We start from the raw sequence: 11,971 nt of genomic DNA, 5'->3' as shown, positions 1-11,971 counted from the left end.
ATATATATATACATATATATATATATATATATATATATATATATATATATATATATATATATATATATATATATATATATATATATATATATATATATATATATAAGACCATAAAGCCATTTATAAACAAATGTTGGTGTCAGCCTACTTATAAATATCCAGGTGTTAACTTGTAATTATAGGGAGCTGAATTGGATCTATTTAGTGAAGAAGAAGAAGAAGAAGAAGAAGAAGACAGGAGAGCGGATATGACGTCAAGGTCCGGCCTCCACAACAACCGGGTGCAGTTTCTTGTATTATGAAAACTCCTGAATGGCAGTGTTGGGTAACTGCTGTTTCCTCGCCCTTATACAACAGCATGTGGAGCTCTGAAGGACTACTGCTCGTCTAGCTCTGGATATTATTATTCAAAGAAAGTTCTTCCACTGACGGCAGCTAGCATGGCGAGGAGGAGAGAGTGCGCAAACACGGGGGGCGACACAAAGAAACTGAAGCAGGTGCTGAAAGCGAAGAGCTGCGGGGCAAAAACAAGAGCGAAGAAAAAAAATGCTGGTATGAAAAGTCGGAGTTGCCTAAAATGTGTGTCTGTCATTAAATAAATGGAACCTCTAGCCCCCAATAGTTAGGAAATTAAGTGAAGTACAGGGGAGGTTAGCTAAGCGGTCTGTGCACAGTGAGCCTGGGTTCATGAATAAACTTACACACGTTCATCTGAGGAAGAGTTTCACACAGATGACTAACATCAGCATTAGTTGTAGTAAATGAAAAATACTACTTCACAATATTATAAAATAATTGAAATGTAAAACACATCCTCTGTCATCCATTCCCTCTGACTGCTCTGAGAAGCAGTTTTTGTGCAGTTATAACGTGACAAAAATATAATTTATGTCACACATCAATGCAAAGCTTCGGTTTATTGGAGGCAATGCATAATATCGAGCTATTATGGCCATAACCATAAAGGCACTGTATGAGCATCCAGGTGCACTGCTTAAGGATGTGCATGGTTGCTGAAGTGGATCTGCTGGCCCGGATGCACATCTGTGCTCCACATACCAAAACACCAACCATATTTTGTGCATAGATGGTGTAAGTGTGTGTGTTAACTTCTTAATCCTGCTGGTTTATCTGCAGCTTCTCAGACGTGATCTCTGACGTGTATTTGAATAAGAGCATTATCTCTGTGGTGTATATAGTAGTGATAAACCAATTTTCAGATTTTAGGCTAATACAAGCATCTGGTTTAAAATAACCAATATTTTTTCTGGAATTTTTTTTTTTTTCATTTTTATTGTTGATTTTTCCTCCGTTGGATTAAAGAATCAAAAATTCATATAGATTTCTTTATTCTTCAGTGTTAGAGGCATTTAGGTCATCCATCTTATGTACTCATAGGCCAGTATCAGCACTTCCCTTCATGCTTTGCGGTAAATCATTCATAAACTGTAGTTTTCATTCAGATAAACAATGCTGTTGCACTTCCTACAGTGGCACAAAAATGATTCTCCAGACAATTAAGGCACTTTTGTCAATTTTCTGTAGCAAAAAAAGAAAGAAAAAACATCTTCATTCAGAAAATTGGCTCGCAATATAATACATTTTTAGGGTGGTTGTACTTCTGTTTTGTATTGACGTGTTTTCCTTTATTCTCAGTCAAGCACAGAGGCTTCAAAACATCTTTCAATCTGTTTTACCAGGTGAGGACATCAAAGATAAAGAGGAAAAGATAGAGAGGAAGGTCATCCCTAAGCCCCGCGCGCCCTCAAAGCGAGCAGCAGGAAATAAATTGTCTTCCCAATCTGACACCAGCTCTGCTGTCAATACCAGCAAATACTTTGAGTCACCCATTATGGAGGAGAATGATAGCGAAGATGACTTTGATATGGTGACCTCCCCACCACGGCTTAAGGTGAACACCAAGAAACCAGAGAAAGAAGAAGAAGAAGAAGAAGGGGAGGACAGTGAGGAGGAAGATGAGGATGATTGGGAAGAAGTGGAAGGTAAGTGTAAAATCCGTAACATTTGTAATAACACTTTGTTTTGTTTTGTTTTTTATTCCTATGCTAAGCAGGGAGTAATGGAAAACAAAGGAAATGAATAGTGTGTGTGTGTGTTAATCAGAGCTAGCTGAGCCGCTGGGTCCACTTGAGCCTCTAGAACCCGTCCTGCCCTCTGAGCCTGTGGAGATTGAGATCGAGACCCCAGAAGTCAGAAAGAGGTAAGTGAATATAGAATATGCACATGCTCAACATAAAATTCTAAACTTTTGAAAATAAAATAGCTCTTTAAAAAAGAGTTGCAAAACAGACTTTTTTGTGATATTATTTCTTAAACAGTTGAGGTGTTAATCTGTAAAATGAAATGAACACAGGAAGACATCCAAAAGTCAATCAAAACAAATCAACCTCATTATTAAAACTCAGGAATCACTAGCATAATTTAAATAAAGTTTCATTGTGTTCATGCTCTGAGTTTAATTAGATTTTGTTTATATCAAAACAATCTGAATGTAGCTCCAGACATTGTTAGCTGATGTCTCCAAACTCCCGATCCTCTCATTATATTCAGGAAAACATTTTTGGGTCATGGAGTTTCATTCAAATGTACATTAGTATGAATTTTCTCCACAGGTGTCAGGAGAGGGACCTGTAATTGTGTGTTTATGTGATTAGTTTGTGGAAAATGCGTTATCTATGGGTGTGCAGTTAATGGTATATTTGTTTTAACCCAATAATCATGATTTCTGATTGGCCAGGCAAAAAAAGCAGGCGGAACTTGAGACGTATCTGAGGCGAATGGTGAACCGATATAAGAAGGACCTGCTGATAGACACCCACAAGGTGAAAACACGCTGTTTAGTTCTACCTTTCCTTTCATGGTGCTTCTCTAGCTCATCCCTGACGTTCCGAACCTTTGATTGGTCTCTTAGGTCCACCTCATGTGCCTGATTGCCAGCGCCATGTTCCGCAACAGGTTGTGCAGTGAACCAGACCTGCTGGCCATCACTCTGTCGCTGCTGCCTGTCCACTTCACCATGGCAGCTAAGCGCATCGACCAAAACTACCTCTCTGGGCTGCTTAAATGGTATGTACTTATAAATGTGAAGTTCCTGAAACTATTTTAATGCTAGAATGTGTAAAACTAAGAAATTTGTACAATAGGGACAATAGAGCTACTATTCAGAAGCCATCAGTCACTGGTAGCCTTCTATAATTATCGCCATATCTTATGATTCCATTTCCATCCATCCGGCTCTCTTCTTTCCCAGGTTTAGAGCAACATTTACCCTCAACTCCAGTCTTCCCTGTGAAGAGGTTCCGGACCCCCAGAGGCTCCTCGAGAGGCGACTGGCAAGCCTCTCAGCCAGAAACCACGAGGAGATGACTCACGTTAGTAGTTTGGCATGAAACCGGTCCATTTTCTATAAAACAGTGCCCCTAGTTCGACGTACAAATGAAAAATAAATAATTATGCACCTGTGTTTCCTGCAGCTGTTTCTCTTGGTCCTACGCTCTCTGCAGCTTTTCTGCCGATTGGTCCTTTCTTTGCAGCCGATTCCTTTCAAAGCCCCATCAGCCAAGGTACTGACAGTTTGTTGTTTTTCCTTTAAGAAGACACTGCGGTATAATTACAACAGTCACGTTTGGATAACTGCTGCAGTTTAAAGCCTTCTATTAAAAAATAAACCATTTTGCCAAAAGTATTCACTCACACATCCAAATCATTGAATTCAGGTGTTCCAGTCTCTCCCATGGCCACAGGTGTATAAAATCAAGCACCTAGGCATGCAGACTGCTTGTATAAACATTTGTGGAAGAATGGGTCGCTCTCAGGAGCTCAGTGAATTCCAGTGTGGTGCTGTGATATGATGCCAACTGTGCAACAAGTCCAGTCATGAAATGTACTTTCTACTAAATATTCCACAGGCGATTGTTAATCCCAGCTATGAACTCGCCTGTGAAGTGGTAAGCCTCATAAAATCACAGAGCTGGGTCGGTGGTTGCAGTTACTACACATCTCCAAACTTCATGTGGCCTTCAGATTAGCTCAAGAACACTGTGTAGAGAGCTTCAGTGAAGGAGTTTCCACAGCCAAGCGGTTTCATACAAGCCTTAATATCACCAAGTACAATGCAAAGTGTCGGGTGCAGTGGTGTAAAGCACGCCACCACTGGACTCTAGAACAATGGAAATGCATAAGTGCAAAGCAAGGTCAGCAAAGACATGGATGAGCAAGTTTGGTGTGGAGGAACTGGCCTGCACCGAGTCCTGACCTCAACCCAAAAGAAAACCTTTGAGATGAGTAAGGGCGGAGATTATGAGCCAGGTGTTCTCGTCCAACATCAGTGTCTGACCTCACAGATGTACTTCTGAAAAAATGGTCAAAAATATCCATAAACACTCCTAAACCTTGTGGAAAACCTTCCCAGAAGAGTTGAAGCTGTTGTAGCTGGAAAGAGTGGAAAAAACATCATATGGGATTTTACTCAAGTTCATATGCATGTGAAGGCAGACGAGCAAATACTTTTGCACTTTACCTAATACTTTAGCCTGTAAAAAATGAATAAACTGTAATATAAGTGAAAATACAAAAGGTACAGCCTAAGCTGTGGTGTCAGGTTCTTATTAAAAGGATACACTTACATATGCCTCTATATACAGTATTTCAACTCATTGCAGTATTGCATATGCAGTGATGTCTGCCATTTGATTTTAAGGTTGTTCTGTTCTTACAAACATGCTGTTGGAAATATCTCATTTCTGCAGGCCAAAGGGGCTAGAACATCTGCTGGTGCCCCAGAAAAGAGCAACACAAGCAAGGAATCATCCAAGACAAACTCCCCTGAGCCAAAGATTTCTCCTGGCACCAAGAGACCAGCAGGAGGGAGAACGATCAAAGGAGACGTAGGAGGAAAGAAAGCAAAGAAGAAAGAAAAGGATGAGGAGGAAGAGAAGAAAGTTGTAGTATCAGGGGGGCAGAGACCAAAGAACTCAAAACGCTGCAGTGTTGCCTCAAAGGTCAGCTACAAGGAAGAGAGCAACAGCGAAGGGGAGGAGGATGGAGGGCTTAGTGACGAAGATGAGTTTCAAGCCACCAGTGAGGATGACAGTGAGGATTCAGAGAGTGGGGTTAAATCTAAAAAGGGGAATAAAGGGAAAGGGAAGGCCAAGGGCACACACAGCAGAAATACTGCAGCTCCAAAGAGAAGAAGCAGTGGAGGTAAAAAACAGGTAAAAGATGAGGAGGATGGAGACTTGGAAGAAGAAGAGGAAGAAGAAGGAGGAGAAGGAACAACGAGCAATGGAACAAAAAGGAGGAGTGGGGCAAAGAGAGAAGGCCCAGGTGCAGACGAGTGGTTAGAGGTGTATCTGGAGAAAACAGCTTCCTGGGTTTGCGTAGATGTGGATCACGGTGTTGGAGTTCCTCAACTCTGCTACCGGAATGCAACCACACCGGTGACATATGTGGTGTCTGTGGACGGGGACGGGTTTGTGAAAGACCTGGGAAAGAAGTATGACCCGACTTGGATGACATCATCCAGGAAGAGGCGGGTGGATGATGACTGGTGGGAGGAAACGCTTGAGCCATTCTTGGGACCTGAGGACGAGAAAGACACAAAGGAAGACAAGGAGGTGACTTCGATTTTTTTTTTTGATTTTTTTTTTTTTTTTTTTTACTTTTCTGCACAATTCTTCTTACCAAAACCAGTGGCCACATCACATGTCCTGTATGCATCATATGGATTAGCAGGAAATGTTCAATGTACACGGGATTTTACTCTATTTTTAACATTGAATTCTTTCCTCCTAGTCAAGAAATTGCTGTGGCCCATCAGCTACTCCCATCGTTAACAATGCAAGAATGGCATGAAAGGAAACAATGTCTTGACCTACTTCAATTTCTTTCTTTGCTCTGCTCTCCCAGCTCCAGAAAACTCTTCTGAACAAACCCCTGCCAGTGTCTGTAGCGGAGTATAAGAACCACCCGCTGTATGCCTTAAAGAGACACCTGCTGAAATATGAGGCCATCTATCCTCCTACAGCCACTGTGCTGGGATACTGCAGAGGGGAGCCAGTATACTCTCGGTGACTAGTTAAACTTTCATCACAGATGCATTTTAGTTCAAGTATACCTCGAAATCCATCGCACATAATGCTTTTTATACTGTGCAGTCTGTGTTAACCTAGTTAGTTATGTCTTATCGCTAAACCAAAAAGCAAGGGAAAACTGGGATTTCAGTGTGAGAGGGGAAAAAAAGGACTGTCGTCATTCATGTCCTGTTTAAATCTTTATCCATCTCTAGGGACTGTGTGCACACCCTGCACTCCAGAGACACGTGGCTGAAAGAAGCAAGGACTGTCCGGTTAGGGGAGGAGCCATACAAGGCAAGCTCTTTTTTGTTTGCTTCTCTTCCCTTCCTCAAAAGGAGACATTTTGTGGTTAGTTTCTCTGTTACATCAGTTTGTTTTTAACTCAGTCACACTCTGACCTGAAGGCAGTTGTAGCTGAGCGGTGTTCATTAGCATGTTTCATGACTGAGGAGGAGAGTTTATCCTGGTAATGAAAACACAGTTTTTCTAAATGAACCAGCCCTGTGATCAAGCCTGCACTGAGTACTGCTACCACTTGAACCACTTTGGACTTTACCTTCCACATCTGCTCCAGCTGTTCTTTCAGCTCCTGGTACTTCTGTGTTTTCCCATGCCCCTTCTTCTTGATGTTCCTGCTTGCTGGGATTGCCACATCTGTCACAACTGTGGTCTTCTGCTTCTTGTCAATCACCACTATGTCAGGTTGGTTTACCACTAGCTGCTTGTCAATCTGGAACTCAAACCCCCACTGGACTTTATCCCTGTTATTCTCACACACCTTTGGTTGTGTATGTGGTACAGATGTTCCAGTACACTGTCCCAATCACTTGGATGTGCCTCCCATCTGTCAATGGGCCGTGCTTGTTACTCTTCCTTTTCCTCATCACCGTCTGTCTTCATCTGCCGGAGGTGTTCTTGTAGCAGCTCATCTCAGGGGCCATCTTCGTGATCTATTAGCCGATGCTCCATGGTTTATCCCAGATTGTGGGTCTGACAATAAGCCAGGGGTTCAAATCTCGATAAGGGCATGCATGCAGTAAGGGCCCCTAGCTAGGCCCGCCCAAGCCTACTTCAGAACATGAGCGAGAGATATAGAGCCAAAGCCATACCGGCTCAGACATTGCCCAGTTTAACAAGGTCCACATCAGGCATTTAGGAACCAGGACATACTGATGAGAAGTGGGCAACAGGAATAAAGCATACATGGACAAGGACTAATAATATGGAATTGATGGAATGCTACCAATATTGCCCCCAGATCTTAAACCTGACCCCATGAATAAACTGTTATTGCTAGAGATATATTTGTCTTGAAGAATGACTGATGTAATTATGAAATGATATAAGGTGTAAAATCTTGCAAACCTTTCCTTTCCTGTCATTGATGTTCTGCTGAGTGCAGATGTATTGAATTCTTCTTGTAGCACTGATGCTATTAAATCCTAGTTTGGCTTAATTGGATTAATTGGATCAATTGGATCAATGGCATCGTCAAGGTGACAGGAAGGGGGAATCATAACAGACTGAGGCTGCTGCATACTGAATAGACACACAGATAATGGAAACATGAAATGCTTTGGTGACTTTATGAACTCACAATATAAACACGTCTTTTCCTTTTTAGATGGTGAAGGGCTTCTCTAATCGTTCCCGTAAGGCCAGGATGACGTCTGAGCTGAAGGATGAGAATGACCTGGCTCTGTTTGGAGAATGGCAAACTGAAGAGTACCAGCCGCCGATAGCCGTGGATGGGAAGGTATGTATATGTGTGGGATTGAGCATCACATTCAGAAGATTAAGCGAAACAAAGTTTTATGAGCAACATAAGAACCAACAGGATAAAGCGTCAGTGTCATTGTGGTTTTGTATGTTTTCCTCAGGTCCCACGTAATGACTACGGTAATGTCTACCTGTTTAAACCCTGTATGTTGCCGGTGGGCTGTGTTCATATCAGGTTGCCCAACCTGCACCGCGTGGCCAGGAAACTGAACATTGACGCAGCGCCTGCAGTCACAGGTTTCGACTTCCATGGAGGATACTCGCACGCTGTGTAAGATGACTCTGAGGAGCCTTCGGTGGGGTGTAAACACAATTAAGCAGATGGATACGGTCATACAGGAGAATCTCAGGATGACCAACTGCACCGAGAGTTAGAATTTCACAATATTGAGGGACTTTCAAACAAAATCATGCATTTTTTGACCCGTGCACATCATTATTGATTCCTAGACAGACTCATTAAATCGTGATATTTTCTTAAAAAACAGTTTGTGTTTGTTTTCAAGTTTTAGTTGTGAAGGCAGATACTGATAACAGTATCTTCAAATTTCAATCACAACTGCGGGTTTTGTTTTGTTTTTTTTTGGTTTTTTTTGAAAGCTTAATTAGTTGCTTTCCAAATTTATCTGTATTGTTTCCAGCGAGCTTATTTTCATCTCATTAGTTGGCTTTGGGTAAAATCCCTCTCTGTGAGCATTTGCATTGAATCATTTCAGTGTTTAAAATAAAAAGATCAAAATCAGGATGTTTTTACTCCTAAAGAAAGAAATGAAATAAATGCACTTGTTACAAACATGTCAAAGCTAAGGGGATATTTGCTCACCTGTGTGTGTTTCAGCACTGATGGCTACATTGCGTGTGAGGAGCACGAGGAGGTCCTCAGAGCTGCGTGGGTGGAAGAACAAGAGCTTCAGAAACAGAAGGAGAAAGAGGTGTGTTTTCTTTTATATCACGAATTTGACAATTATTGATTACAACCCTGTAAGATTACCAGATTATGTAGTTTAGGTGGGAACTTTAACACAAAGTATCAGCTGTTACTTTCAAGTAGAAACCTGTATGTGACAGGCTTAATTTTTTTTCTTTTCTTGCAACATCTAGAAAAAAGAGAAGAGGGCCATCTCCAACTGGACTCTGCTGGTCAAAGGACTCCTGATCAGAGAAAGGCTTAAAAAGCGTTACAACAAGAAGAACCAGGGATTGGGGAGCCTTGCTCATGGAGGTGACGCCGAAGGGTTTTCCTCAGATGAGGAGGCTGCTGAGGGTGAAAGTCCGGGAGCTAAGACGGCATCCGAGACTCTAGCAATGTCCTGGCCTCAGAACAGACAAGCAGAGGAGGATGGTGGAAATGCCAGCGGACTGAAGAAGAAGAAAGTAACAAAACGAGAGAAGAAGGGTCAAGAGCAACATTTATTCCCCTTTGAGAAAGTGTGATGTTGGAGACCACCTTCAGGTTTTTGTAAAGCAAAGATTGATTCCATTATGCTGTTAAAGAAGCACTTTCACTGACTTCTTGCAACATTTAGTTTGGAAGATGTTCACATCACTTCAAAGCAGGATGCTGCATGGGTCACTGAAATACCCTGGAGCCTTTGGAAGTAACGCTGGAAGGAAAGGAAAGGAAATACGGGAAGCGAGGAGAAGGTGACGACATAAAGCCTCACTGTTCATAGCTCCATTTTGGTGTACACTGTATTGTAAGATTTTTATGTGAGAACTTCATGGACATGGGGAAAAAAAACATGCATATGTACAGCAACAGTATAGGTTGTCATGGAGACTGTGGAAGTGTCCTTACATCTTCATGTGTATTAGGTGAGTATTGGGCACTGATATCAGGTTTAAATATTCAGTGCTTCAAACTTTGACCAGTACAGACAGGTTTGAACCTGCTGGGCACATTAATGTTGGCATTTAGAGCTTATGCTGACATGAATGGATAACTTGCGTGGCAATTAAACACAATACCTCCTGTGCTAACACTACAAATTATAATGAATGGTAAAAATAAGCACACAGCATCTGTGCTCCTGTCAGCTGCTGCTGTTTTATCACATTCATGTTAGCAGTTTTTTCCCCAACCTGCAGGTCTGACCAAATAAGAGCATAGCTTCTGTTACTGGCTCAATCTAAATGTTTTGGGGGTTTTTTTACAAAGAAAGTCATTCCGCTTATTTACTTTTGTCAGCTGATTTTTTTTTAATACTCATGTTGGGTAAAGATCTGACAGAGCCATTGTAAGGAACCAACCACTGTGCACATTTAAGTTGATCTATGGATATAGACTCCTCATCTAACAAAGTATATGCAGACTATATGACAGTTTTTAATAAGTGTATAACTTGAAAATCACTAAAACTGTTCTTTCATTTTTGATTTATCTTTAGTGCTTCGTGTCCTCTTTGCCTGTTTAGCAGGAGGTTTGCTTATATCTCCTCTTCTCTTTGTCATTGTTTGCATTCAGTATTTCTTTTACACTCATTTCTTTTACATATTAGGCACCATTTTATAACTTTTGGCTGTATATTATTGTTTCCGACACTGAAAAAAAGACAGAAAGAAAATACCATCCATAAGTCAAAATTTCAAGTTCAAATTTTAGGATCATATTTTCTTCTAAATTTGAGTTGGTAAATAGAAATTTTGAGATGCCTGACTGTAAATTGTGAGATAATAACATAACAATGACAAATTGATGAAAAAACATTGATTACAGGGTTGTAATCAATGTTTTGTAATTGTTGGAAGATTTTCCGTACTACATGTCTTCAAACCATTTAAAAGTTGCCAATTGTTCTTGTATGAAATTTATTTTTGTAATAAATGTTTAAATATATTGAAATAAAAACAATGCTGTAGATTTCTTATAGATTATGCTATCTATACTTATTAATTGGACACTTTTAAAGATCATCAAGATTGCCCCATTAACCACCTTGAAATGGTGAGTAAACAAAGGTGTTACTAATGCCATATTAATTATGTTCTTGAAGGTTCAATTGTATTTAGGCACAGAGTCTTGATCACTGTGAACTGCCTGTGTTTACCTACAAAAGGACTGCCAGAAGAGGGCCTGACTTTGGCTTGCTTTTCTCTCAAATTTGGATTTTTCTAATTTTCTTATGAAAAGGTAATGATTGTTTTTAGGTAGACTGTAAGGCATTCCTTAAAAGTAAAGACAACATCAGTGTAAACTGCAGAGGTAAAATGTGTCATGTTGCAGCAGTAACAGCTCACTGAACATCAGCTCCATTAGAAGATCCATCTTCTAATTCCACCCTATTACCATACCATTTCCCTCTGGGGCTTAGCCCTCGACTTCTCTCAGGCACTGCTGAGAAGCACAGCAGAGGATAATGCATAGTTTATCAAGCCATCACTCCTATACTTTCATAGCAGAAGAACTGTAAGTCTAATGTTTCAGTCTAGCTGAAGAGCTGCATTAGACTGCCTGCAGTTACAGCTTTAGGAGGAATGGAAACAAAAGCAGGAGCAATTTAGAAATGCAGCTTTATGATGCCAGGATGCATTTGATACCAAAGACTATCGGTTACTGGCATGAAACGATCAAATTTCATAAAGTGACATTCGAGGATCAGGATAAATAGCATGCATATGCACATATATATATATATATATATATATATATATATATATATATATATATATATATATATATACATACACACACACACTGCCGCTGCACGGCCAGTAGGGGTTGTAGAAGGGCGTAAAACTAGAAACACGTTTAACACAACGATACTCAATTGAAAACCCATTTGCTAACAGCAGTGGAGGAGGTATTCGAATCCTAAACTACTCGGGTGCAAGTAAAAGCCTTCTTACAGTTACATAGATAAAAGCAACCCGTATATCATCGCCAGAGTACCACTAATAATAAAAAAAAAAGTTCTCCGTGTGGGAAAATATTTAATTAGGTTATTATTGATCGTGCATTAATGTAAAACAGGATTGTGCTGTATAGCTAACAGAGGCAATTTCTAGCTGCAACAAATGATAACTTGCATTATACATGAATCAGATTTTTAATAAATACTGAGAAATATCACAAGTACTCTGGTTGATAACAAGAGCAG

At 40.5% G+C, this 11,971-nt stretch overlaps 1 protein-coding gene across 1 annotated transcript; it reads left to right on the top strand.

Annotated features, from left to right (window-relative positions):
- Nucleotides 1-257: 257 nt before the first annotated feature.
- Nucleotides 258-10,724, top strand: xpc (xeroderma pigmentosum, complementation group C). The gene is made up of 14 exons (XM_086277980.1): nucleotides 258-552; nucleotides 1,701-2,003; nucleotides 2,125-2,221; nucleotides 2,759-2,843; nucleotides 2,933-3,087; nucleotides 3,272-3,392; nucleotides 3,495-3,584; nucleotides 4,770-5,636; nucleotides 5,929-6,089; nucleotides 6,308-6,389; nucleotides 7,720-7,851; nucleotides 7,976-8,145; nucleotides 8,713-8,806; nucleotides 8,976-10,724. Exons 1-14 carry the CDS (start codon nucleotides 441-443, stop codon nucleotides 9,306-9,308), a joined length of 2,802 nt encoding a protein of 933 aa, XP_086134106.1. The 5' UTR covers nucleotides 258-440; the 3' UTR covers nucleotides 9,309-10,724.
- Nucleotides 10,725-11,971: the final 1,247 nt, after the last annotated feature.

The sequence above is a fragment of the Aulonocara sp. 'chitande type north' Nkhata Bay genome, linkage group LG20 (genome assembly GCF_057382095.1).
Source record: "Aulonocara sp. 'chitande type north' Nkhata Bay isolate Kocher_YH1m ecotype deep benthic linkage group LG20, A_spYH_male_GT1.1, whole genome shotgun sequence".
Classification (NCBI taxonomy): Eukaryota; Metazoa; Chordata; class Actinopteri; order Cichliformes; family Cichlidae; genus Aulonocara; species Aulonocara sp. 'chitande type north' Nkhata Bay.
This window is presented reverse-complemented; position numbering and strand designations above follow the sequence as displayed.

Excerpts from the sequence above, each read along its gene's own strand:
- xpc (XM_086277980.1), top strand. The coding sequence starts at position 441 with ATGGCGAGGAGGAGAGAGTGCGCAAACACGGGGGGCGACACAAAGAAA. Across the intron at positions 2,004-2,124 it reads TGATTGGGAAGAAGTGGAAG|AGCTAGCTGAGCCGCTGGGT; the intron begins GTAAGTGTAAAA and ends TGTGTTAATCAG. Across the intron at positions 6,090-6,307 it reads GGGGAGCCAGTATACTCTCG|GGACTGTGTGCACACCCTGC; the intron begins GTGACTAGTTAA and ends ATCCATCTCTAG.